This window comes from Lathyrus oleraceus, chromosome 2, assembly GCF_024323335.1.
Source record: "Lathyrus oleraceus cultivar Zhongwan6 chromosome 2, CAAS_Psat_ZW6_1.0, whole genome shotgun sequence".
Classification (NCBI taxonomy): Eukaryota; Viridiplantae; Streptophyta; class Magnoliopsida; order Fabales; family Fabaceae; genus Lathyrus; species Lathyrus oleraceus.
The window spans coordinates 446,560,388-446,587,118 of record NC_066580.1 but is presented as its reverse complement, the minus strand read 5'-3'; the positions used below and the strand labels follow the sequence as shown (position 1 = coordinate 446,587,118).

The 26,731-nt window shown below is 33.9% G+C and overlaps 2 protein-coding genes across 2 annotated transcripts; both read left to right on the top strand.

The window, feature by feature from the left end:
• The first annotated feature begins 338 nt into the window (after positions 1-338).
• Positions 339-14,771, top strand: LOC127123649 (cysteine-rich receptor-like protein kinase 34). Its single transcript, XM_051053852.1, has 8 exons — positions 339-588; positions 12,997-13,311; positions 13,386-13,487; positions 13,611-13,738; positions 13,818-14,028; positions 14,171-14,402; positions 14,477-14,571; positions 14,686-14,771. Exons 1-8 carry the CDS (start codon positions 339-341, stop codon positions 14,769-14,771), a joined length of 1,419 nt encoding a protein of 472 aa, XP_050909809.1.
• Positions 14,772-23,386: 8,615 nt separating this feature from the next.
• Positions 23,387-25,909, top strand: LOC127120212 (mannan endo-1,4-beta-mannosidase 7). Its single transcript, XM_051050625.1, has 5 exons — positions 23,387-23,893; positions 24,075-24,272; positions 24,465-24,587; positions 24,900-25,102; positions 25,250-25,909. The coding sequence occupies exons 1-5, from the start codon at positions 23,567-23,569 to the stop codon at positions 25,677-25,679; spliced, it is 1,281 nt and encodes a 426-aa protein (XP_050906582.1). The 5' UTR covers positions 23,387-23,566; the 3' UTR covers positions 25,680-25,909.
• The last annotated feature ends 822 nt before the right edge of the window (positions 25,910-26,731 follow it).

The following is a 26,731-nucleotide window of genomic DNA, read 5'->3' as shown; positions in this document are numbered from 1 at the left end:
TTTAGTGAGTATGATTGATGATTGATTTAAGTAGGTTATAGCTACTGTTTTAACCGCGAGAATTTTTGTGATGTTTTTATCATTGAAAGATATCTGATTTGGAGAAATTAGCAAACAGTTTAGAGGGATTTGAATGATTTTAGTTCTAGTTTATAGCCAATAAGCTTAATCTTTTGTTTAGAAAAAACGTGGAAACTATACTTTCAAATTGGTCTTCTGAAATCTCCAATGACAGTAAAATTAGCTTTTTTTACGGTAATGTCCAATGCTAAGCTTCTGTTGTGAATAAAATATTGAATAATCTTACTGAGATAGCGTCTTTTAATGTTTCCACGAACATGTATGCTACTGGAAAAGTAGCTTTCGAAGATAAGACAGTATATGCTTTAGTGCAGTGTACAAGAGATTTATCAGCCAATGATTGCAGTATGTGTCTGCAAAGTGCTATTGGAGATATACCAGGTTGTTGCTATGCCTCCATTGGTGCACGAGTTTGGAGTCGTAGCTGTTATTTAAGATATGAGTTTTATCCATTTTATCTCGGTGAAACAGAATCCACAAGTTCTTCAACTAACAAAGGAGGGAAAAGTAAGCATTTCTTAAGTTTCAACACTGTTCTTTAACATTCTGTCAAAACCTGTTTTGATTGATTTTTTATGCAGATAAATCAAGCAAAATATGGATGATTACTGCTATTGCAGTTGGGGTAGTCTTGGTGATAATAATTATCATTTTCTACTTATGCTTTATCAGAAATTGGCAAAGTAAGTTGTTTGATTTATCATCTTTTATCAAGCCCTCAAGCTTATTTTTTCTTTGAGATGAATCTTCATCTTTTTTATCCTGTGTTTTGTAACAGTTCTAATTCGGTTTCACGTGACCCACACTTTATTTGGGAAGAAGCCAAACAGTACTTCAGTTTCACGTGATGAACTCTTCATCATATTTTGTGCTTCCCAGAACCGTCCAGTAAACGGTGCCACTTTTATGTTAGCTAATTTAGACCACCTGATCCAAGATGAGCGAGCACCCATTAGAATAGGCGGTTTGATAACTATGATAGGTAATGCTATTGGATTACGTCAGCCTATGCTTGACCTAAGCCCTTTTTGTGGCATTACTACTATGAGTATACCCTTCCTCTTCAACACTATGTTCATAGCAAACCTAGGGTCTGACGAGTTTGAGCTTATTATTGATAACCAAGTTCTTTGCCTATTCACCATGCCCGATCCTAGGACTAGTGTTCATAACCGCAATAACTGGCTCTACAATCTGAACGAAACCCCCTCTCCTGCTAGATCCACTGAATCCATCCAGGACTATGAGATTTGTGATGACTATGAGACTTATGATGACCAGATCCCTTATACTGAATCTGACCCCCAGACACCATCTGGCTATTATGATATCGACCCTCCTCCTCAGCCTGTTCAGACCGAAGAATCAGCAGTATCCGACTTCCGGCATCATATGCCCAGAACTGATTACAACACCGCCATTGAAGCTTTGATGTCAGAACAAGACGCCCTCAGAGAAGAATTTACTGACATGAGACACGAAGTTCTAGGGTACATGAGCAGTATGACAGATCAGTTTCACGAGTTGCTACATCGTGTTAACTCTTTTGTTCCTCCGGCCAGAGATCGTGCAGATGGATAGTATTTATTTGTTTTTCTTAGTTATTTAGTTTTAAGCTAGATTATTCATTAATGTTATTTGAATTCATGTTCGCATTTGTTTCCTTTTCGCATTTCTTTTGTTCTTCTTTCCAATATTACATTATGATCATTTTATTGAAGCTATTTATTTAATTTTACTATGCAATAGCTATTATGTTCTCTACTGTTACTACCTATGACTTATTATTATACAAAGTAGAATAAGCATGCAGCAGAAATTAAATTGCAGAATAAATCAATCAGTAGCAAACAACAAAAAAAAAAAATATATAATAACTTACCTGAAGGACGCTAGCTGAACATTAGCCAAACAGACAGTGTGACAAGCGTCACACATTCTGTCACGGGCGTCACGCTAATTGCCTGTTACGACCGTCACACCCCTGTGACGAGCGTAACGCCCTTCAGACTAGGTGAACGTTAAGGAGCCGTTGGAGATGAACGTTACACCCCTTCAACTTTTTTACCTTCCCCATTTATTCACATTTACCCACATTCATTCACTTTTCAACCACTTCCTTTCCAACTTCCAAATTCTTTTCCTATAAATACCCACCAAACCTTCCTTCATTCACCACAAACCATTCTCTCCTATCAAATACATTTCTTTTCTTTCCAAATCACTCCTTCAAAAATTCATTCATCACAATGGCAGGAAATCAGAATTTCGGAAATATCATCTTCCGATCCGAAGATGAAAATTATCAAAGGGAGCAATTCGAGCGTTTCCAACAGCGAGGCGTCGTTTCCACCAGGTATCCCGATTTAACTTGTTTACAACAATTAGGATTACTCCAAGGTATCGAATGGATGCTCCGCCTAGCCGACTTAACCTTCCTTTGCACTCATAATCAACCCACCTACCCATCCCTAACCTTAGAATTCTTAAGTTCATACGACTACACCACTCCCACCGGTGAAGACGAATTTTTAACCGGTGCCGCAACGTTCCGTATGTTTAACACCGAGTACACCTTAACCCAAAACCAATTGAGTACCATGCTACAATTTCCCATAGAAGGTCAGGTACATCCCAGAATCCCTCCAAACTCAAACTGGAACACAGTTGACGTTTTCGGCCTTTTCAAGAAAATTTCTGGTATAGATGCCTACAACTGGGAAGAGCTCCTTCTTTCCCATATACATAACCCAACTATCCGGTACTTTATCCGCATCCTGCAAAACACAGTTTTTGGAAGACCAAACAACAGCAAGGTCAACTCAAAGGAGCTATTCTTCCTCCAATGCGTCTTCGAACCGGATACTAAGGTAAACGCCGCCTCCTTTCTATTTCATCATATCCGCACCTTATGTGCTAGAGGCCGGCAACCTTTTATAATTGGTGGATTAATTACCACCATAGCACTTGGCCTAAACCTAGGGGATAAACTCCAAACTTTAGAATCTCTACCTCCCCTATCTATGGATATCAGCTACTGTCGATCCAGCCGCCTGATTAAGAACAGAGTAGGCGGAGGATATTATCTTATGGTGAACAACCAGGCAGTCCCAAGCGTTGTTCTACCAAATATCGCGCTAACTGATGTCACAAACCCCGACCGCCACCTCTATGATTTAAACGCCCCCGAAGCCACCGAGCCTTCACAAACAAACCCGCCCACAGACGAGTTTGACGATATGGAGCAAGGTGATCATCCTCCTACACAACATTCAGTCCCGCTCAATCCTTCCGGTAATGCAACTGGCCCATCCTCCCAACGTCGCCGACGAAGAAGGCCTGCAACCAACGACGACATCATGGATGCTATTGATGGTATGCAGGCACAGAATGCCGAGATGATGCAAATGATGCGTCAAATGCAACAAGAACAGGATGCTAGGATTGCCATAACCGACCAGCGGTTTACTGAGTTGTTCAGCAGGTTCGACAATTTAGACTTACGTCAGCGATCACCAGGTCCAAGAACCAGAGGCGGAAGGCAGCCTTAGTCGTCATCTCTTTTCCCTTTCCCTATTGTAGTTCATTTCCTTAAAACATTGGGGACAATGTTTATTTTAAGTATGGGGGGGGAAAACCTGTTCTTTCTATTTCTTTTCTTTTACAAGTATGTACTTTTCCTTTCATTGTTATTTCCCTTTCTTGTTATTTCCCTTTCTCATCATATATATAAAAAAAAAAATATAAAAAGATAAAAAAAAAAAAAAAATTTAGATTTATTTTAAGTTAAGTCCCGAGTGTGAACAATTTCTATTATCTATTCCCTCAAACTTTCATGAGCCACAACAACAAAAATTTCAACACCCAATAAGTATAAAGGTTGCTCATTCTATCAAACTTGAGACGAATTAAGACGAAAACTATTACCGCCAAACACTCTGAGAACCTCAACATGTTAGATCAGGATAAGTACCTATTATACCCATCCCGTGAACTTTTAGTTTTATAGTAACCCCGAGTAGTTTATACGAGAAGTCAGCACCATCTTAATAGCAAACTACGTGGAGAACCGATGAATATAAGTGAATGATTCCCAAAGTAACATAAAAATATATATATCAGGAAATGCACTAATTAAGTTAGGTGATCCTTACCAGATCATTTAATCTAAAGGTCGCAGATCATGCAAAAGTATAATACGAGAGATCCATTATGAGTTGGTTCAGTAGGTATCTGGTACTGAACTTGGTAGGGCGGACTACGGTCCGATCCCCCGCAATTTGCAATGGACTGAATAACGAAGTTATCCGACTTATGTACCAGAACTTCTAGCTAAAAGGGGATCAGAATCACTAACCGGTTACTCCACTATGTGCGCGACAAGATAAAGGGCTTAATGTGATTTCGCTAGAATGAAAACGGGTGAAATAAGAGTAAAGGAACTAGGATAGCTATAATAGCATTACTCGAACTGATTTGCATAAGGTGGGGTTATCTGAGATTGTGACGGTGTCGTTAATGTCGAGATTTAACTCAAGCCACTTTTAAACAAGGATTGCATGCGACCTAATACGAATTGATGTGTGTTGTGAAATTTCATCTGGCTAAAATTTTCAAAACAAGTTCTATACTGAATTTTGCTTGAGGACAAGCAAAGATCTAAGTATGGGGGAGTTTGATAACATGAAATTATATCACATTTTAGGACTTAATTCAATTAGATTATATTATCATTTACTTTAATTTATCTCATTTTATCAGATATTATGCGGTATTTCCTTTCTATTTATGTCAGGTATCCATTTTGAAGCAAAAGTGAAAAAGGGAAGAAAAGGAGGTGTAAAAAGGAATAAAAAGGAAACAAATAACAAAGACCAAGCCCAGCCCAAAGAAAGCGCACGTTGTGCCTGTGACGGGCGTCACAAAGGTTGTGACGAGCGTCACACTAAGCACACTCCTGTGACGAGCGTCACACATGGTGTGACGGACGTCACACCATTCCCCTATATTTTTGGCACTAGGAACGCAACTGACCACGTTGAAAGCTATTTCCACGCTTGACCCTCGGAACGAAAAGATCGTGTATACGGAAACCCTTGGAAAGCAGTTACACAAGTAGCAGTATAAATAGCAGCTAATTGGGAAAGCTCTCGGTTCGGAGATTTTTCCACGCCTTTTGCCGTTTTCGCATTTTTTCTTCTTCCAGCAGTTTAGGCTTATATTTTTATAGTATTACTTTGCAGAATTTTTATTGTTTTACCTTTTTGCAATTCTATTTTCTTTTCTAGCTTTCAATTAATTTTTCGCACAATAGTTTCTACACCGGAAACTATTGTGTACCTTTTACCGGACCTAACCTTACGTTAGAGTCTAGTTTTTTTATTCCTTCGTTTTATTTTTCTGATTGATTGAAGAATTCGAGAGCAAATCCTACCGGCTTGTGGTAGAGTGTTCAAGACTACTGTTTAAATTATTCAGGTTCTTTAATTATTATTTAATGCTCTGTTATATTATTTATTTATATTATTTGCCTGAGATGAGTCTGTTTATGCATGATAATTATTTAAGTTCGTTTAGCATGTCTGGCTAATTCGCCTAGATATCGGTATGTAAAGTAAGCGGAATAAGGGATCAAAACTAAGTTGGTTTAATTAGATTTAAAATTAAAATCACTCTTTTTACGGTCTCAATTTACAGGTTTAATAACAAAGTTTTTGTACGAAAGTAAAAGACATAAAGAAGTTAAAATCAATAGAGCGAGAGTTTGAGGTTTTAACTGGACAGTGTAAATTGGACATTAATTCTAGATCAGGGCGAGAGCAATTTTTAGAGTTAATTAAATTCTAATCTTTTCCAAAAAGTATTTTTAAAGATTGAATGTGAGGACGAGAGTTAAGCATTTGAATTTAATTATATAACCTAAGTCAACAGAGCGAGAGTTTGAGATAAGGGTGTTTAAACGATTAGTGTTTTCTTAAAAAGAGTTTCTATGGACTGTATTGCTTTCAAAAAATGGTTTTTTGACTTAATTATAAGTGACAGCTACATTAACATAAAATCATGGTTTATTCAACAGAGCGAGAGTTTGAGATAAAACTTTTAATCAATAGAGTCGACTGAAAAGATTCATTTTAAAACCAAGAAACCGACAAAGAATTGATTCCCTAATTACGACGAACTACATACCGATATCCGCTTTATTAATATTTAATCTAGATCTTAGTTTAGTTTTTAGCTTTCTTCCAAACAATCAAACATTGTTCACCTTAGCTTTACGAAGTAACCTTAGATAACGGTATATCGATTTATAAGTCCCTGTGGGATCGATATCTTTTAAAACTACGCGATAGAACTGTGCACTTGCAGTTTGTACCCCAAATTCGACTCATAAAGTCGCGATCAATGACATCAAAAGTAAATAAATGGTAAAGAAAGATGTTCAAGCATGACATCAACAAAGATAATCACATGATAAAGAAGATGTTCAATCATGACATCCACAAAGGTAAACACATGATAAAGAAGATGTTCAAGCATGGCATCAATACAAAGATATGGAAGCATGATCATAACAATATCAAGCATGGTATGTAAACACATATGTACAACATGTGAACATGAACAAAGATACAATAACATCAATCGAAGATGTATAAATTTAACATGAATATGAATGACATGGGCATATCATCATGAAGAAACAAAGATGAATGACATAGCAATGCATGAACATGTATATGGATGTCATAATAAGCATGAATGAACATGTATATGCATGAAGTAAGACATGATTTAGACATTACATCAACTTAATCATGAAAACAAGTTAAGGTATTCAAGACATGCATGTTAAGGTTCAATATGATCACAATCAAATGTTCAACATCATACAAAAGGTTTGAACATGTAAGCATACAAGTCATACAAGGACATGTTATCACAAGTTTAAAGCATTTGCAAACACATAAACAAAGACAAAAACAAGGGCACACATGCACACAAAGGTTCAACAAGACATGAAAGAATGACATGTGAAGCATGGATCAATGGCAAAATAAACACACAAAAGTTCATGGCATAGTAACAAAGTTCAAATCTCATAAACATGTAAACATACATTAAAGTAAGTCAAAATTAGGTAAAAACCAAGAGACACATATTAACAACATCAAACAAAGTTCATATATGATGCACAACATTCATACAAGTCATGGTGATCAAGAAAAAATAAAGTATCAACCAAAGAAGGTCATTTGAAATTCTAAAACAATCCTAAAAAGGTACCAACTTTGGACAAGTATAAGTATGTGAAAAATAAATCAATTCTGGATTTTCTTTTCACCATCATAAAATAGACAAAATTATGAACACATAGAAAAAAGAGTGGCTAAAAAAGGCTTAGGGATCATCAAGTTATGAGCCTTTGAAGTTATGAAAATCAACAAAAATAAATAGAAAAAAAAACAATGAATAAAATTGGTCTGGGGCAAGGGGGATTCAAACCCTGGACCTTGCACACGCACAAAGCCCTAAAATGCATGCTTCAACCACTGGGATGGTGATATATCCAGTAACTTATTTACATTCATTAATATATATTTTAAAACAAGACCTAAGATGACAAGGTCAGCGCCACGTCATCATCTTCTTCAACCTCACGACCACACTTGTTTCAATTCTTTTCATTTTTTCCTCAAACTTCCAACAACCATAACTCTCTCAATTTTCCATGAAATTAAAAAATATGAGAACCTAAATTGCTCTATTTTCTGCAAGAAATCTAATGGTATCATTATATCATCTTAAAACTTAATGTACAAAGCGTGCCAAGGGAAAAACCAGAACTGCACTTTTAACTTTCTAACAATAAAATCTCAATGTATGAGAATGGTATAATGCATACAGTAGCAAACATACAACAAACACACTATGTACTACATTTTTACTTTAATAAATATTCAAGAATGATGCATGCACAAGAGTTTTCAAGTGTAAGTGAATTTATCTATTGGAGAAAGTCCAATTCCTCTTCTACTGGTTACAGATGAGAACTGATGATCTGGTGAGCTTGCTTGGACCATAGGGAAGCTTTTTGAATGCTCACTTGTGCTTGAGAATCCCTGGATTCTTCTGACAAACTCAACTTGCAAGTGTGCAAAGTGAGATTTGTAAAATGATGATGAAGGTGTTACAATTGTGTTTTAATGGTTTAAACAACTTCTATGTTATGTTTAGAAGGTTTTTGGATGGTTGGTTTGAATATTTTCCAACAGAAATGGAATTTGGAAGTTTGAGGTTTGAAAGTTGCAACAATGGAATTTTGGATGCAATTCTTGGTGTTTTATGTTCTGAGGCTCGACCCTCTATTTATAGAGCCTCTAAAGGGCTCAATTAACTTGCAGAAATTGATCTTAGTTCAATTTGAATGCTGGTTTGGATGTTTGGTTTCATTTTGCATAAAAATGCATGTTGGCTTCATGATGAAAATGTGGAGTGAATCAAGGATCTTGGCCATGCTTTTCTGAAGTCCAGGAGGTTGCTTCTGGATCTAGAGGTTAAGTGTGATCAGGGGAAACAATTTAAAGGCTCAATGCAAGAGTGGTTGGCAAAAGCTTGCTTTATGAAAATGGATATCAAGCTTTATGCAAAATGTTCCAAAAATGGCATGGTGAAATGGATAAAGGCTCAATTCTTTGTGTACTGCACCAAAGACTTGTGTAAACATCTGATTATGGACAGATTTGTACATAAAAGGACCTGAAATCAAGGGATTTGCACAATTGAAATGATTTTCCTCCAAGAATTCATCATGAACATGACTTGAAATTCAAGTTTGGAACCCTAACTTCCCATTTTCGAAACTCATAGCTCATGCATGGGGAAAAATGTACTTGTACTTTTTGGAAAGCCCAAGACATTCTTTACAACTTTCATGTTTTGAGTTTCTGATGAATCAAAATGGGATCATAATGAAAAATGTCTCCAAAGTTTATTACTTTTTAGGGATCAAAGTTGACTTGAAAATTTTCAAGTGTTTCAACTTGAGACACCAACTTCATGGTCTCATAACTAAAAATCCTTGCACTTTTAGGGAATCAATTCTCTAGGACAAAGTTGAAGTATGGAACAAGAGCTTTCATTTTTGATTTGGATCAAAGAAAATTTCTGCTCGGATTGGAAGTTATGGATTTGGGAAGTTTGCCACTTTTGACATGAAATTTGGATACTTCGTGAAATTTTCAATGTCTTCAAGATTGACCTTTTTGCAAGTAACCTCAATTATCTTGATTTTTCTTGATCAAATTCATCAAGTAAAGATATCTTAATGAAATTTAACTTGAGAAGTTCATATTTGATCATAAATCTCAAAAGTCAAAAATTTGACGTTGTAGTGCATTGGTTGTGTATCAGATGAATTTGAATTTCTTGATCTTCAATGAATTCAAACTCTTTAGCCAATTTAACATCATGGATGGGCTATAAGGATGTACTTGAGTGTGTTGAGTCATGTCTCAAGGTTTGAGATCATGTCTTGATCAAAATTCTTAGATGAAATTGAATGTTGCTGAGAAACCCTAATTGGTGAGCCAGATGAAAGTGAAGCTTGATGCACTTATGATTAGGACATAATACACTTATTTGTTGATAGATATGTATATATATATATTGAGTGTATGATAAGTTGATTTATTGATGATCAATCCAAAACTTTGATTGATCAATCCTTTGAGCTCTTTGAGGGAAACCTTAATTCACCGATGAAACAAAACCAAACATATCTCGATCTTGAGGTTAGCTATGCATGAATGATGTCTAGGATGCAAATGATTATGAAATCTAGGGGTAAAATTTGGGGTGTGACACAATTGATCAGAATCATTACCATCATCTTGATCAAACTGAATTTATGGCTCACACCTTCACCTAATACCTCATTATCAAGATGATTCATATTTTCACCTAATGTCTCGGAGAGGAGGAATATGATCCAATCCAAGTCAACAAAATTCTCACTACACTCATACTAGATATCACTAAAATTGTCTATGTCATAGTCACTTCCAATATATTTAGCATCATCATCACCATAATCCTTTTTGTCATCACTTACATCTTGTACTTCATCATCAACATTTTCGCTACCTATGTCATCCCCTTTACCAAACCTAACTTGTACTTCATCATAAACATCATGTATTTCATCATAAATATCATAATTTAGACCACCATCATCATTAATTTGTACTTCCTCATCTACCACTTAAAGATTATCAATGCAATGCTCCACATACACATCTACCAACTCACATTAATTAACATAAGCAAATTTAAGCACATCAATATCATAGTTAAGGGGTAGTCCACGAGAAAGGTTAAACTTAGGGTTCCAATATCATATACACTTGATATTCTTAGATCCCTCATTTTTAATCAAACCTTCCAACTACATGCAGGACATATAATCCATATCCCACTTCGAATTCATTTTAGAGACCTCCCAATTAATATACTATTTAAGAGGATTGTTTACTATTTGACCCCTATGATGTATTCTTAATCTAATAGTTTGACTATGAGATGGTCTGTATAACATATTAAATGCACAATTCAAAACAAACAATTACAATTGAACTATACGACATGCATATAACATGCATATGGGACCACAAACCAAACAAACTAATAAAAAAAATACCAAATGGAACCACAAACTACACATTTTAAGAAAAAAAAATTATGTTTCAAAAAAAGGACCACAACAACGACAAAATAACATATAGCACTACCATAATGACTTTTTTTTTTACTTTAGGTTTAAAAAATGAGAACAACATACTACATGCCTTAGACAAAATTTCACTTCTTCGTTGCTTTTCCATGAAGAATAAGGGTTATTCATCATATTTTAACCGTATTCTTCCTTCAATGGTTGATTTTGTAAATAGAGGTTGGATGAATGAAGAACAACGATGACTTGTAAACAAAGAAAGACTAAAAATTTATAAAAAATCAATATATGAGAACTAAAACTACGTTGAAACCTATAAACACATTAACAATTATTAGAATTTATCTTATAATATTATTATTATACCAAATATATAAACTCTCATATCTTAATACATGACATGTAAATATGTGATCTCTTATAATAGGCATTCTTCAGAATGTGCGAACTCTTGTAAATTAACGCTTGACATGTAGATACATTTACGTTGTAAATAATATATGAACTCATGTAACTTAACACATGACATGTACGTATATCTGCACTTCATATAACATATAAACACCTGTAGTAGTGTATATATATATATATATATATATATATATATATATATATATATATATATATATATATATATATATATATATATATATAATATTCACGAGCTTTTTGATTATAAAAGTTAACTTGTTATAACATGATTAATTCATATAACAACTACCCAATTAGGATTTCTTATCTTAAGATTGTGCTATTCTTGACTTTTGAATTAAATTATCTTTTATTTACTAATTCTATGTGTATGATAACTTTTTGATGTTGACAATAACCAACGCATAATCTCACTCCACTTTCTTTCTTCTTGACTAAGAATAATTGTGTACTTTGTGGAGACATACCAGGTCTAATAAAATGCTTCTCCAACAGATCATCTAATTGAGTCTTAATTTCTCTTAAATCTATTGAAGACTTGTTTAGAGATATGAAAACGTGTCTCACTTTGGGGCTAAACCTATGGTAAATATCACTTCTATTTAGGGACAAAGATGTCACATCCTCTAGAAAGTTATCTTTGAATTCTCAAACTACTATAATGGAACAAACACATGCTCAAGAACTGACATTTACGGTGGGCATGAAGATAAAAGTATGTTATTTGTCAAAGAAACATTGAATTATCTGAAGAGCATTATCTAAGACTCACTACGCCAAAAATGACTTTTAACAGCGCATCTTAGACAGCGCTTTTAAAAGAAAGCGCTGTCTAAGGTTAAAATTAAAATAAAACACGGAAAATGTTCCAAAAAAATAATGAAAGCGCTGTCTAAGGGGGGGTCTTAGACAGCGCTTTCAAAAAGCGTTGTCTAAGACCCCCCCTTAGACAGCGCTTTTAGAAAGCGCTTTTAAATATAGACCTTAGTCAGCGCTTTTGATAAAGCGCTGTCTAAAGTCTTTAAATTAAAAAAAAAATTAAAACCAAAAGCGCTGTCTAAGGGGGGGTTTAGAAAGCGCTTTTGGAAAGCGCTGTCTAAGGCATACCTTAGAAAACGCTTTCCACAAAAGCGCTGTCTAAGGTCTAATTAAAAGCTCCTAATCAGGTAAACCCACACTTTCCACTGCACCACAAGCTCCGACTATAATAAAACCCTAAAACGCCCATTTTCGGGAGTCTTGAGATTTGGCCGAATTCTGCTTCTGCTGCTGCCGTGAAGATGGTGAAAGGACGTCAAGGCGAGCGTGTTAGGTACTCTCTTCATTTCTTGTTATGGACTTTCTCGCTCTGGTTTACGTTTTCCTGCACTCGTAGCTTTTGACCTGATACGATACCGAAGCTTAATATTTTTTTCTGCTATTTGTTTTGTTTGTTGCTTTTATATAATTTTCGTCCATGTTTTCGAAGTCTGATGTTCTGGTTTAGTGAGTATGATTGATGATTGATTTAAGTAGGTTATAGCTACTGTTTTAACCGCGAGAATTTTTGTGATGTTTTTATCATTGAAAGATATCTGATTTGGAGAAATTAGCAAACAGTTTAGAGGGATTTGAATGATTTTAGTTCTAGTTTATAGCCAATAAGCTTAATCTTTTGTTTAGAAAAAACGTGGAAACTATACTTTCAAATTGGTCTTCTGAAATCTCCAATGACAGTAAAATTAGCTTTTTTTACGGTAATGTCCAATGCTAAGCTTCTGTTGTGAATAAAATATTGAATAATCTTACTGAGATAGCGTCTTTTAATGTTTCCACGAACATGTATGCTACTGGAAAAGTAGCTTTCGAAGATAAGACAGTATATGCTTTAGTGCAGTGTACAAGAGATTTATCAGCCAATGATTGCAGTATGTGTCTGCAAAGTGCTATTGGAGATATACCAGGTTGTTGCTATGCCTCCATTGGTGCACGAGTTTGGAGTCGTAGCTGTTATTTAAGATATGAGTTTTATCCATTTTATCTCGGTGAAACAGAATCCACAAGTTCTTCAACTAACCAAGGAGGGAAAAGTAAGCATTTCTTAAGTTTCAACACTGTTCTTTAACATTCTGTCAAAACCTGTTTTGATTGATTTTTTATGCAGATAAATCAAGCAAAATATGGATGATTACTGCTATTGCAGTTGGGGTAGTCTTGGTGATAATAATTATCATTTTCTACTTATGCTTTATCAGAAATTGGCAAAGTAAGTTGTTTGATTTATCATCTTTTATCAAGCCCTCAAGCTTATTTTTTCTTTGAGATGAATCTTCATCTTTTTTATCCTGTGTTTTGTAACAGTTCTAATTCATTTGTTTCTTGTAATTAGGAAAGAACGGACAAGGTAATATATCTAATGATTTCCCTTTTATTGATATTGGTTCTCTTTGCGTGGCTACCAAAAACTTCTCCGATTCAAATAAGCTCGGGCAAGGTGGATTTGGTCCTGTTTACAAGGTATATAGAATTCAAGTTTATTCACATTTTTTGTATGAACGATTATCATCGTATGGAAGTTTTGTTTCTTTATTTGCAGGGTATACTTAGTGATGGCATGGAAGTGGCAATCAAGAGGCTCTCAACTTGTTCTGAGCAGGGTTCAGAAGAATTCATTAATGAGGTTATGTTGATATTGAAACTTCAACACAAAAATCTTGTAAAGCTTCTAGGATTTTGTGTCGATGGAGAAGAGAAGCTTCTTGTTTATGAATATTTGCCCAATGGTAGCCTTGATGTCGTCCTTTTTGGTACGTAGTATATTCCAATTTTCACCGTTTTTTAGGATTATATTTATCAAATTCGGTACTCATGTGTTTACAACACTCACATACGTTGCGCATCAACCAACTGCGCTAGACCCTAATGTTTCTTACATTTCTGTTGATCCAGAGAAAAGTGCACATCTTGATTGGACCAAACGAGTTGATATAATAAATGGAATAGCAAGAGGCGTTCTCTATCTTCATGAAGATTCTAGACTTCAAATAATACATAGAGATCTAAAAGCAAGTAACATATTGTTGGACTGTGACATGAATCCAAAGATTTCAGACTTTGGCATGGCAAGGATATTTGCAGGAAGTGAAGGCGAAGCTAACACTACCACAATAGTTGGCACATAGTAAGCACTTAGTTCCTTGCATCAACATTTTTTTCATTCCATATGTTTACATGCTTAACAATTATATTTTGCAGTGGATATATAGCTCCAGAATATGCAATGGAGGGTCTATATTCCATAAAATCCGATGTTTTCGGCTTTGGAGTACTATTGCTTGAGATCATTACAGGTATTATTATTTTTTATAGAAACCATAGATAAAATAAAAGTATAGAAAACGTGAAAATGTCGATTACATCAAGAACAACTAACTAATGCAACTAACTTTTACATCTAATAACAGGTAAACGTAACGCAGGTTTCTGTTACTCCAAAAGCACTTCTAGTCTACTAGCTTATGTATGTGTCCATAAATTTGTTTGTTCATGATAAAGCTCAATGTTAAAGCTCAATGTTTGTTCATAAATTTGTGTAATTAATGTGTACATTTGTAGTATATGTTATGACTTGTAAATGTGTACATAAATTTGTATATATTTTGATACATTTAAGGCAAAATTGGTTTGAATTGGTATATATATATATTTGTTAGCCAAAAATTGGTAGAAAAAAAGGCCAAAATGGCATATATAAAATGTGATAATTGTCTATCAAAATCTGGTTGAAAACAGGTAGAAATTCTGGTTTATAAACCTGGAAAAAATGTGGTTTAAAACAAAAGCTTCAAAAATTTTCGTATACCTTAGACAGCGCTTTTGTAAAAAGCGCTGTCTAAGGGGGGGATTAGAAAGTGCTTTAGGCAAAAGCGCTGTCTAAGGGGGGGGGGGGCTTAGACAGCGCTTTTTGAAAAGCGCTGTCTAAGGTATACCTAAAAAATTAAAATAGGAGGGTCTTAGAAAGCGCTTTTGGCCAAAGCGCTGTCTAAGGGGGGGGGGCTTAGACAGCGCTTTTAAGATTTAAAAAAGCGGTGTCTAAACCTTTAGCAGCGGAGGTTTAGACAGCGCTTTAAAGCGCTGTCTAAGGCTAAAAAAAGCGCTGTCTAAGGTCTTGTTTGTTGTAGTGACTACATAAATTACTTCTTCTTCGTCATTTTCTGAAGAGCATTATCTAAGACTACATAAATTACTTCTTCTTCGTCATTTTCTACATCCTATGTACACCGAATTGGAAGAACCGATCCATTCCTAAAACGATTGTCTAAAATTTATTTACACAAACATCAACTCAAATTACATCATGTTAATATTTAAGAAATATTTCAAAAATTAATTAAAAAAAGTGAGACCATTGTTGAGATATTAGATATAATCCAAGTTGAGTTGTGTGACCCAAGCCCAAAGCTAATTAGGGTTTAGGGTTTGTTACTTAGTTTGTTATTTTACTTAGTATTCAAGTCACTTAGGTGTATATAAATAGATACTTTGTAATTTAGTATTATCATTCAATTCAATAATACAATCCTTATTTCCTTATTCTCTCTTTCTCTCCTCACTAAAAGAGTGCCACAAGAACTAACAAATTGGTATCTAGACATCCGGTTAGATTCTTGATCGTATTTTCAAGAATCACACGTCAGAGATCGTGTTTATGGGATTGTTGGTTGTTGTTGATCAATCACTGCAAAGATGAATGGTAACGGAAATTTACCAAACTCCCTTCAACTCTTGACGGCAAGAATTGACTTCGATGGAGAAAAAATATGCAATCTCTATTTGGTTTTCATGAAACCCTAGAAGTGGTTACTAACGGTGTTCCTGTGGTTGGTGAAGATGCAACTGACGCACAGAGAACCACTCACAAGGATACGAAGAAGAAGGATTACAAGGCGGCATTTTACATCTATTCGGTTGTTGATGCGGATAATTTCGACAAGATCACTCATGCTGAATCAATGAAGGAGGCATGGGATATTCTTCTCAAGTACTATGAAGGAGGCGATAAATTCAAGGTTGTCAAGTTACAAACTTTTTAACGACAATATGAATTATTATCGATGGGAGAAGATGAAAAAATTACAGGTTATACGTCGAAGGTGCAAAAACTCGTCCATCTCATGAAGGATTATGGTGAAACCCTAACTGATAAGATGATAGTTAAGAAGGTAATATGTACGTTGACCTCTCATTTTGATCATATTATCGTAGCTATTCAAGAATCCAACAATCTTGAAACCATAAAACTAGAAGATTTTGTTGGTTTGTTGGAAGCGTATGAGATTAGGATTGTTGAAAGGAAAGGAGTTCAAGACTTGATACAAGAACTACAAGTTCAGTCATGGAAGAAGAATGGTGGTTCCAACAAACTCAAAGGAAAAATTGATAAGACTTAGGGCAAGAAGTCTTGGTCGAATCCTCACAAGAATAAGGTCGATGATAAAGCTTTTGAATCCTCGAAAAGAGGAGAAAGAAATTCCTATCAAAAAGATAAAGAAGAGAAAAAAGGTGTGCAGTGCTATAACTGTGAGAAATGTGGTCACTTGGCCAAGCATTGTTGGTACAGGAAAGATAAGGGATCGAGAAAATTTAAGGACGAAGGAACAAACCTTGCACGCCAAGATTCATATAATTATGATGATATGGTGGTTATGGTAGTAGTTGTAGATGACCATGTCAAATCTAAGATCTGGTTCCTCGACTCAGGCTGCTAGAATCACACAACTGGTAGAAAAGTATCGTTAGTAGATTTTGATGAGTCGAAGAAGAGCAAGGTAAAACTTACTAATAATAGCTTGTTTCAAGCTGAAGGTAATGGCAAGATAGTTATTTAAAGGAGTAATGGAGTGAAAGCCTTAATCAAAGTTATTCTCTATGTCCTTGGAATGAAGTGCAATCTACTAAGTGTTAGACAATTAGTCGAAAAAGGGTTCTTAGTGTTTATGAAAGATGGAGCCTTAGAACTTTTCGACATCTAGAATAACTTGGTCTTGAAATCTCCTCTGTCGAAGAATGGAACATTTAAGACCATGATCAGTTCGGCTGAGGTACAATGTCTGAAAACAGTTGTCGACCATAAAAATAGTCGGTTGTGGCTTATGAGGTTTGGCCATCTAAATTTTAGGTTGCTCAATTAACTGATCACTCAAGATATGGTAATTGGTATACCAAGTCTCGAGATGCCCGACAAACTATGTGAAGGTTGTCTAGTCGGAAAGCAGTCCAGGAAGTCTTTCGTTTTGACTATGCCAATGAGATTATCCTGCATACTTAAAGTTGTATAATCAGATGTATATGGTCCCTTTGAGGAGCATACCATTGGTGGAAATAGGTATTTTGTTTTGTTTGCCGATGAGTTTAGTCTAAAGTTGTGGAGTGATCAAGAAAAAGTACGAAGCATTCAAATCTTTAAAAGATTCGAGATGCTTGTCGAAAACCAGAGTGAAAAGAAGATCAAGGTGCTGCGAACAGATGGAGGTGGCGAATACACATCCAAGATATTGGAAGAATTATGTGCAGAACATGGTGTTGATCACGAGGTAACTTCTTCTTATACTTCTCAGCATAATGGAATATTAGAAAGAAGAAACATGAACATGGTTTCGATGAGTTTAGTTGAAAGATGTGGATTTATGTGATCAAGAAAAAGTACGAAGTATTCAAAATCTTTAAAAGATTCAAGATGCTTGTCGAAAACCAGAGTGAAAAGAAGATCAAGGTGTTCCGAACAAATGGAGATGGCGAATACACATCCAAGATATTGTAAGCATTGTGTGAAGAACATGGTGTTGATCACGAGGCAACATCTTATTATACTTCTCATCATAATGGAATAGAAGAAAGAAGAAACATGACCATATTGGACATGGTGAGATGCATGTTGAAGCAGAAGAATTTTCCAAAATCCTTATGGGGTGAAGTTTTTCGACTGTTGTTTATATACTAAACAGGTTCCCTACCAAGAAGCTGAAGAACAAGGTTCCTGAAGAAGTATGAAGTGGAAAACGACCATCAGTGAGTCATCTGAAGGTGTTTGGCTCTATGTGTTACAAGCATGTTCCTGATGCAAGAAGAAGGAAGCTTAATAACAAGAGTGAACTTATGATTATGGTAGGATATCATAAGACTGGAGCATACAAGCTGTTTAATCTAATTAATCAGAAGATTATGATTAGTAGAGATATTGTGATTGATGAAAATTCTGTCTACGATTGGAATTCTAGTAATGAAATTAACAAGCCATTGATGAGCTATGATTTCGACGAAGTAAGTAATGATGTCAAAGTCGAAGATATTGTTGAGATTCCAATTGAAGTTGAAGTTGTTGCTGACATACCCGAAACAGTCGAAGTCGGAGAGGTTATGGCTCGCATAAGTTAGAGACCTCAAAGAACTAGAGCTCGTCCAGCAAGACTTCAAGACTATGAAGTGGTTTGTGACGAAGTCACAACAGATGGAGAACTAGTTCATTTTGCTTTACTTGCAGGTGTTGAACCAATCAGTTATAGCGAGACTTTAAAGAATATTAAGTGGAAGTCTTCTATGGTCGAAGAGTTACAAGCAATCGAAAGAAAAAACATATGGGAGTTGGTCGAATTGGCAGTCTATTTAAAATCTACCAAAGTGAAGTTGGTGTTCAAGTTGAAGCACAATGTTGATGGGTCGATAGCAAGTCATAAGGTCAAATTGGTAGCTTGAGGATTTCTTCATCGAACAACACTTGGCTACTCTGAAGTCTTTGGACCTATCGCAAGATTGGAAACTATTTAGCTAGTGGTAGCCTTGGCATGTAAGCAAGGCTGGTCGATATTTCACTTAGATGTGAAATCGACATTTTTGAATGGACCTTTAGATGAAGAGGTGTATGTCATACAACCTCTTGGGTTTGTGATTCAGGAGGAAGCAAGGAAAGTATACAAGTTGCACAAAACGCTCTATAATCTCAAGCAGACACCTAGGGGATGTAACAAGAAGATCGACCCATACTTGGTCGAATTGGGATTCGTCAAATGCAAATCTGACTATGGTGTTTATGTTTAGGTTGTAGCACAAGATATAACAATCATCTGCTTACATGTTGATGACTTTCTAGTAATTGGAAATAACTTGAAGAACTTGTCAAAGTTCAAAGAGATGATGAAGAAGGAATTTGAAATGTCGGATCTGGGAAAGTTATCATACTTCATAGGCATGGAATTTCAAATGTAGAAGCAAGGTATGATGCTACATTAAAAAAAGTATGTCAAGGAGATACTCAAGAGATTCAGGATGGATGATTCGACTACTGCATTTTCTCCTATCAAACCAAATTTGAAGTTGGAGAAGCATGGAGAGGAAGACAAAGTCGATGCAACTTTATTCAAATAAATTGTCAGATCTCTGAGATATGTGTGCAATAGTCGACCTGATATATGTTTCTCAGTCGGATTAGTGAACAAATATATGGGTGAACCAAGGGTGTCACACATGAAGGCTTCAAGAAGAATCCTGAGATACTTAAAAAGTTCGACAAACTATTGAGTTTTATTTCGACGAGGCTCTGAATGAAAATAAGCTATGGTTACTTGTTATTCAAATGTTGATTGGTGTGGAGATAAAGAAGATCAAAGAAGCACTACATGATATTTATTTCAAGTATTTGGTGCCCCAATCTCATGGTGCTCGAGAAAGCAACCTGTGTGGCATTATTATCGTGTGAAGCTGAATATATAGCAGGATCATATGTTGTATGTCAAGCAATTTGGATCAGATCTATGCTAGAAGAGATCGAGGTCGAAGTGAAGAAACCTCTGGTACTGCAGATTGACAACAAGTCAGTCATAAATCTTGTGAATAATCCTGTTTTGCATGGAAGAAGTAAGCACATAGAAGCTAGATTTCACTTCTTAAAGGAGAAGGTAAATCGAGGTAAACTTGAAGTAAGACATTGCTCAAGTGAAACACAATTGACCGACACTTTCACCAAATGATTGAAGATCAACAGGTTCCTAACATTGATAAAGAAATTAGAAATAGTTCAGATCGACAATGATTAGTGTTTTCGACAACTTGGATTATAGGTGGTATATTGAGATATTGGATATAATTTAAATTGAGTTGTGTGGCCCAAGCCCATAGCTAATTAGAGTTTAGGATTTGTTACTTAGTTTGTTATTTTACTTAGTATTCAAGTCACTTAGGTGTATATAAATAAATATTTTGTAATTCAGTATTATCATTCAATTCAATTATACAATCCTTATTTCCTTATTCTCTCTTTCTCTCCTCCCTAAAAATGCCTTAATCAATAACAACCATAATGTGATTTAGTCTAATATATGTATAAATTTATTTACACCATTAATATATCAATACAAAAAAATGTCATATTTATCATGGGTTTAACCCCTCACAATGTGAAAAACCACATCATAATACACAATTATGTGAGGGGTGAAATCAACTCGCAAAACACCTTACAAAGTTATTAGGGGTTTAACCCTCGTAAAACCTAACAAATTTTTTTGGCCTCAGACTAGCATGATGTGATACTCTTTGCTAGAGGTTAATCCCATGGCAATGCAGTATGATATTTTAAACTTTGTGGGGTAATCCCTGACAAGACAGCGTGTAAATATCTAACATATTAATCCACAAACTAATAATATTATAATAATATTTTTATCGCAAAGTAATACTAATATGCATTAATTAATTGATGAAATGAATTAAAAATAAGAAAAAAATTGTGCACCTTAATATTAGATTCAGAAACTTGAACCTTAGAATCACGTTTTTGTAACCGCAACAAACATAAAAAAAAAAAATTAAACATACTAGTGAAAAGAGATAATGAAGAAGAGAGAAGAGGAAGAGCAAAGAAAACGAGAATAAGAGTGAGGACATTATATAATGAGAACATGCGTGAGTACGCCTTACAAATGAGAACATGCTTTTAAAATTTTAATGTTAAAAATAAGCGAGGTGGTACTACTCACAAATGTAACGAAAATATTTCTGCTGGATGCCATCCCTCGCAAACTCTACCCTATATCAACCCTTTCACATATACACATGCAAAGCGTACATACTCCCTGCCATTTGTGTGCTCATTAAAGTTTTAACTAGGGACTACGCGATGAGTGACTCCTCGCGATGAGTGACTCCTCGCGATGAGTGACTCCTCGCAATATCCATTTCAAATTTCAACTTTTTCCTTCCTTTAAGTATAGTGAGGGGTCACCTCTTGTATTTTTTTTTGTTATATCTTGCTTAACAAGAGATTATACTTCGTAGGATGATTTTTTAATTTTTATTTTTTATTTCTTGCATTGTGAAGAGTTTAATCCTAAAGAGTATAATGTTTTTGTGAAGAGTTTAACACCTGATATATTATTTTAGTTAAACAACACATTTCTTGTTGTGTTTATAAACTTTTTTTTCTTCTTTAACTTGTACTCATATTAAACATAAAATCATTTCATCCTAGATAATAATTACATAAGATTTGTTTTTAAAATTTTTCTTAATGTTTAATTTTGAGATACTTTTAGTAGTTCAAACAAATTAAATTCAAGTCATTCATTTTAAGTTGTAAAAGTCGGTATTGTTGTTCTAAAGCCCCATCTAAAAAGCGTGGAAGTTGGTTTACCTGCCTGCTTTTCATATTATACCATTTCAGTGTCGGTACCCGCCGGGTTCAACCCGGGACTCATAGGGGATCATTTTGTGTGGTTACGATTCATTTCAGTATCGTATTTTTTTCTTTCTTAATTTGATAAAAAAAAGTTATTTTCTTAATGAAAATAAAAATAGAAATAAAATGGCCTTATTATTTTAATGGCAACGGAGTGGGATATATCCTCTCAAAGTATCATTACGGTTGTGATAAAATGGAATATTTGATCAATATAAATTAGTCTATCAGAAGAGTTTAAACTCTTAAATTAAGGTCAAAATTTCAAATGATAAAGATATTCATATTTAATATTTAATTATGTCTTAAATAGGATTACATGAATTTTTCAATAAAAGTAAATAAATAAAAAGTATATTTATTTAATATGAATTCATGCTTCCAACTTATAAACTTTTTATTTAGTTAAAAAAAACTTATATACTTTGAGTCTTATATCCGTTTGTAATGAATTAAAAAAATTATTTTATTATATATTTTTAAAAAAAAATTTAAATTTTTTTTAAAAATAATATATATATATATATATATATATATATATATATATATATATATATATATATATATATATATATATTTGTTAAATATTAGTAATTTATAAATATCAATAATATATTTATATTCATGTTAATAAATAAATATTTTTGTCTAAGATTGAGTTCCAAATTAATAAATTATATTTAATTAATTCAATTAATATATATTAATTGAACTATTTCATCTATAAAAAATAATATAAATTATTTTAAATTTATTACTATATTTCGATATCAAATAGTCTAAATATTTATTGTTAAATTTTAATTTAATAAATATCACATGATCTTTAACTAATAAACAGACATATTCTAATAATAGTACAAAAGAAATTGATGCATTTTAAAAAATTTAATTTTTTGGTAAATAAACTAGATTACATTAGTAAAGGTTTTTAAGATGGGATTTTTTTTATACGTAGATGAAGTTATAACAATCTTTAAAAAATAATTATTTTTAAACTTTGCACATTATTTTTAAATTAATAATTTGTATTTTGTATGCACAATAAAGATATTAATTATATATTTTTTTGTATTTATCATATTTTATTAATTTGTGACTAAGTGATTAAATTCTTAAGTGTTCGAATAGAATTTTACTTTATAACATTGAGGAAAAATATTCAAAATTTCAATTCCTTTTTAAAATAATGATAAAATTAATATTAATATCTCTTAATCAATAATAATTTTCATTCTTTTATTTTTTAGATAAAGAAAAGTATGACTCTAAAACTTATGCCAATTTTCTTTATTTATAACTAGCATAATATTATTTTAATATATTATTTGTCATAAATACTTAGAGAATATTGTTCTATCTGGTCAATATATATAATATTCAATGAATTAAAAAATATTTTTTTCTTATTTTTTTCTCATTTAATGATAATTAAAGAAGATGAACTTCTTTTTCACTTTTCATGGTCTACCAACTGCTAATTAAAGACCATATAGATGCACTTTTCCCTTTGCTCTTCCCATTCACTATACTAAACCAACAAAATAATTAGAAATACACATTACTAGTGTTTTTAGTGTAGTATCTACCAAAAACTAGGATATCAAACTTCAAAGATGAAGCATTTTCCTTTCTTTTTTCTTTTGGCCATTTTGGTCTGTTGTTTCAATATCAATGTAGAAGCTGGTGGTGGTGGTAATGGTTTTGTGAGAACAAGAGGGATCCACTTCATGTTAAATGGAAATCCTTACTATGCAAATGGATTTAATGCTTACTGGTTAATGTATACAGCTGCTGATCCATCTCAGAGATACAAAGTTTCAAATGCTTTCCATGAAGCAAGAAATCATGGCCTTACTGTTGCTAGAACTTGGGCATTCAGTGATGGCGGTTATAGTCCTTTGCAATATTCTCCTGGCTTCTATAATGAACAAATGTTCAAGGTATTTTAGTTTCTCTTAAACTTTTCAATCTTTAAAATTGTTCATTTTTGTTTAGTAATCTGTAAATCGGCCAGAAAGGTTGAAAATTGTTCAATTTTTCTTCAGTAATCTGTAATCGTTCAATTGAACCTATGATATCACTTGGTAGTTGAATGTGTTTTTTCTGATTTTTGGTTTGAAGGGGTTGGATTTTGTTATATCTGAGGCTAGAAAGCATGGGATTAAGCTGATACTGAGTTTGGTGAACAATTATGAGAGTTTTGGAGGAAAGAAGCAGTATGTGAACTGGGCTAGAAGTAATAATGGGCAGTATTTGACATCTGATGATGATTTCTTTAGGAACCCTGTTGTTAAAGGTTTCTACATCAACCATGTTAAGGTTAGTACAAATTCTTTTTTCTGCTTAATAAAATTGCCCCCTTCATATTAGGTTTTCGCTATAGGCCATTCCTGTCACGTTTCAGATGTCACGTTTTAGACGTGAAAGAGCGTGTTAAGAATCTCACGTGACATAAACGTATATATTTACAACATAAGTTGATCTGATTTAATTTCCATGTATCTTCCATAGACTGTTCTTAACCGATACAACAGTTTTACCGGAATTCATTACAAAGATGACTCCACAATCATGGCATGGGAGCTTATGAATGAACCTAGGTGTACATCAGATCCTTCTGGAAGAACTATTCAGGTTAAGTCTTTTTTATTCTTTACTTGTTTCTTCTTTCTTCTTTCTTGATTCTTCCACCCTTTTTCTCTTTTTCTTTCTTTTCTTCTTTTGTCTTTACCCTCCAACTTTATTTCCTCTATTACACAGTTATGAGTGATTCAATCAAATCTTGCACTCAAAATACTTTTTTCATTTTTTTCCACCAAACGTGTGACTTGACTTTTACATATGATTAGGACAAATTTTCACAAATCACGGTCCTGATTTCACGGCCATGATGCTTTTCTTTCAGAAGCTGACTCTGACTGTTCAACTTTTAACTTTTGATCATAGGGTTGGATCACAGAAATGGCTTCTTTGGTTAAGTCCATTGACAGGAATCACTTATTGGAAGCTGGTCTAGAAGGGTTTTATGGACAATCAACACCTCAAAGGACCAAATTGAATCCTGCTATTAACATAGGAACAGACTTCATTGCCAACAATCGAATCCCAAACATCGATTTCGCAACCGTTCACTGTTATCCTGATCAATGGTAAGTGGTAACTAACTAAACTAACACTCACAATATTGTTACATAGTGAATCACAATTTGTCTCAACATTGCACAAACAACTCTTGAATTTGATTTTATGCAAGTACTAATAACAATATAACATTGTTTTTTTCATTGCACAAATAGGGTACAAAGTTCAAACGAGCAAGATCAGATTGCATTTTTGAACAACTGGCTCAGTGCTCATTTCCTAGATGCACAATATGCTCTAAAGAAACCAATACTAGTAGCAGAATTCGGAAAGTCGTTTAAGGATTCAGGTTACAGCACAAACCAAAGAGACCAACTTTTCAATACCGTGCTCTACAAGATATATTCGTCTGCGAAAAGAGGCGGTCCTGCGAGTGGAGCATTATTCTGGCAACTTCTTACTGGAGGAATGGAATCTTTCGACGACGGTTATGGAATAATGCTTGGTCAGAGCTCTTCTACTGCTAATGTCATTGCTCAGCAATCTCATAAGCTGTATCTTATTCGGAAGATCTATGCGAGGATCGCTAATGAACGGCGATGGAAAAGAGCTAGAGGAAGTAGAGGAGGACAAATTGGGTTCTGAAATTGGAATTTGAAGTAGTAGTTGCTTATTGTGTGTGCTAAGTATAAAGGTTTCTCTCTTAGAGATGAATCAGAATGTTATTTTCGTCCAAGAGAGTAACTAAATTATGTAGACATGTTTGTATTAGCTTCTCATTTGTTCATTAGAGGAAGCTAAGGCTGTTCCTCAAGTTATATTTTGTAAACTTTTTCAAGTACTTATGAGTTGTGACAATAGCTTCTTGTTTTTTATTTTTTTTATTTTGCAAAATTGATGTATGAGATTCGATTGTTGGGAATGAAGTATGTTCCTATGTTAATAGCAGGATTCAATTTGGTCCTTTGTGGTGTTGATTGCCCTTAAAACCTTTAAAGCCCGGCTTCCAATAAGTGATTCCTGTCAATGGACTTCACCAAAGAAGCCATTTCTGTGATCCAACCCTATAATCAAAAGTTAAAAGTTGAACAGTCAGAATCAACTTCCGAAAGAATAGCATCATGGCAGTGAATTCAGGACCGTGATTTGTGAAAATTTGTCCATCCATATGACTTTTAAAATACTATAATAAAAGTCACACTATTTAGTAGGAATGTGTAGAGATACGGTAGAAGAAACATTATCACGGTCAAATTCGGTGAAACTGCAAAGTTCAATACATTGATAAGAGAAAATCACAAAAGAATAAGTGAGTATAAATAATAAGCTGCTTGAGGACAAACAATAAATTAAGTTTGAGTCGTGATTAATAATTATTTTAATTTTAAGGATAATATTAATTTGTGCTTTAGGGACACAAGTTAAGAATCAAATGAAATATCTTAAAAATTATGTATTGATTTTAATAAAAATATAAAATTAATTTTTTAATTGTTTTTTCTAATACAAACGATCTATAAGTGACTTTCTTAACTTGTGCCTAAATCGTCCATGTAAGTTACAGAGTTTTTAGTTTTTCTTCTCGGTATTTCATTTTCTTAAAATAATTTCTAAATGCTAAAATCTTTTTCATATTCGTCAATGACGTTAAAATCCGCAAGAACATTCACATGAAAATCCTTTTACCCTATCGATTT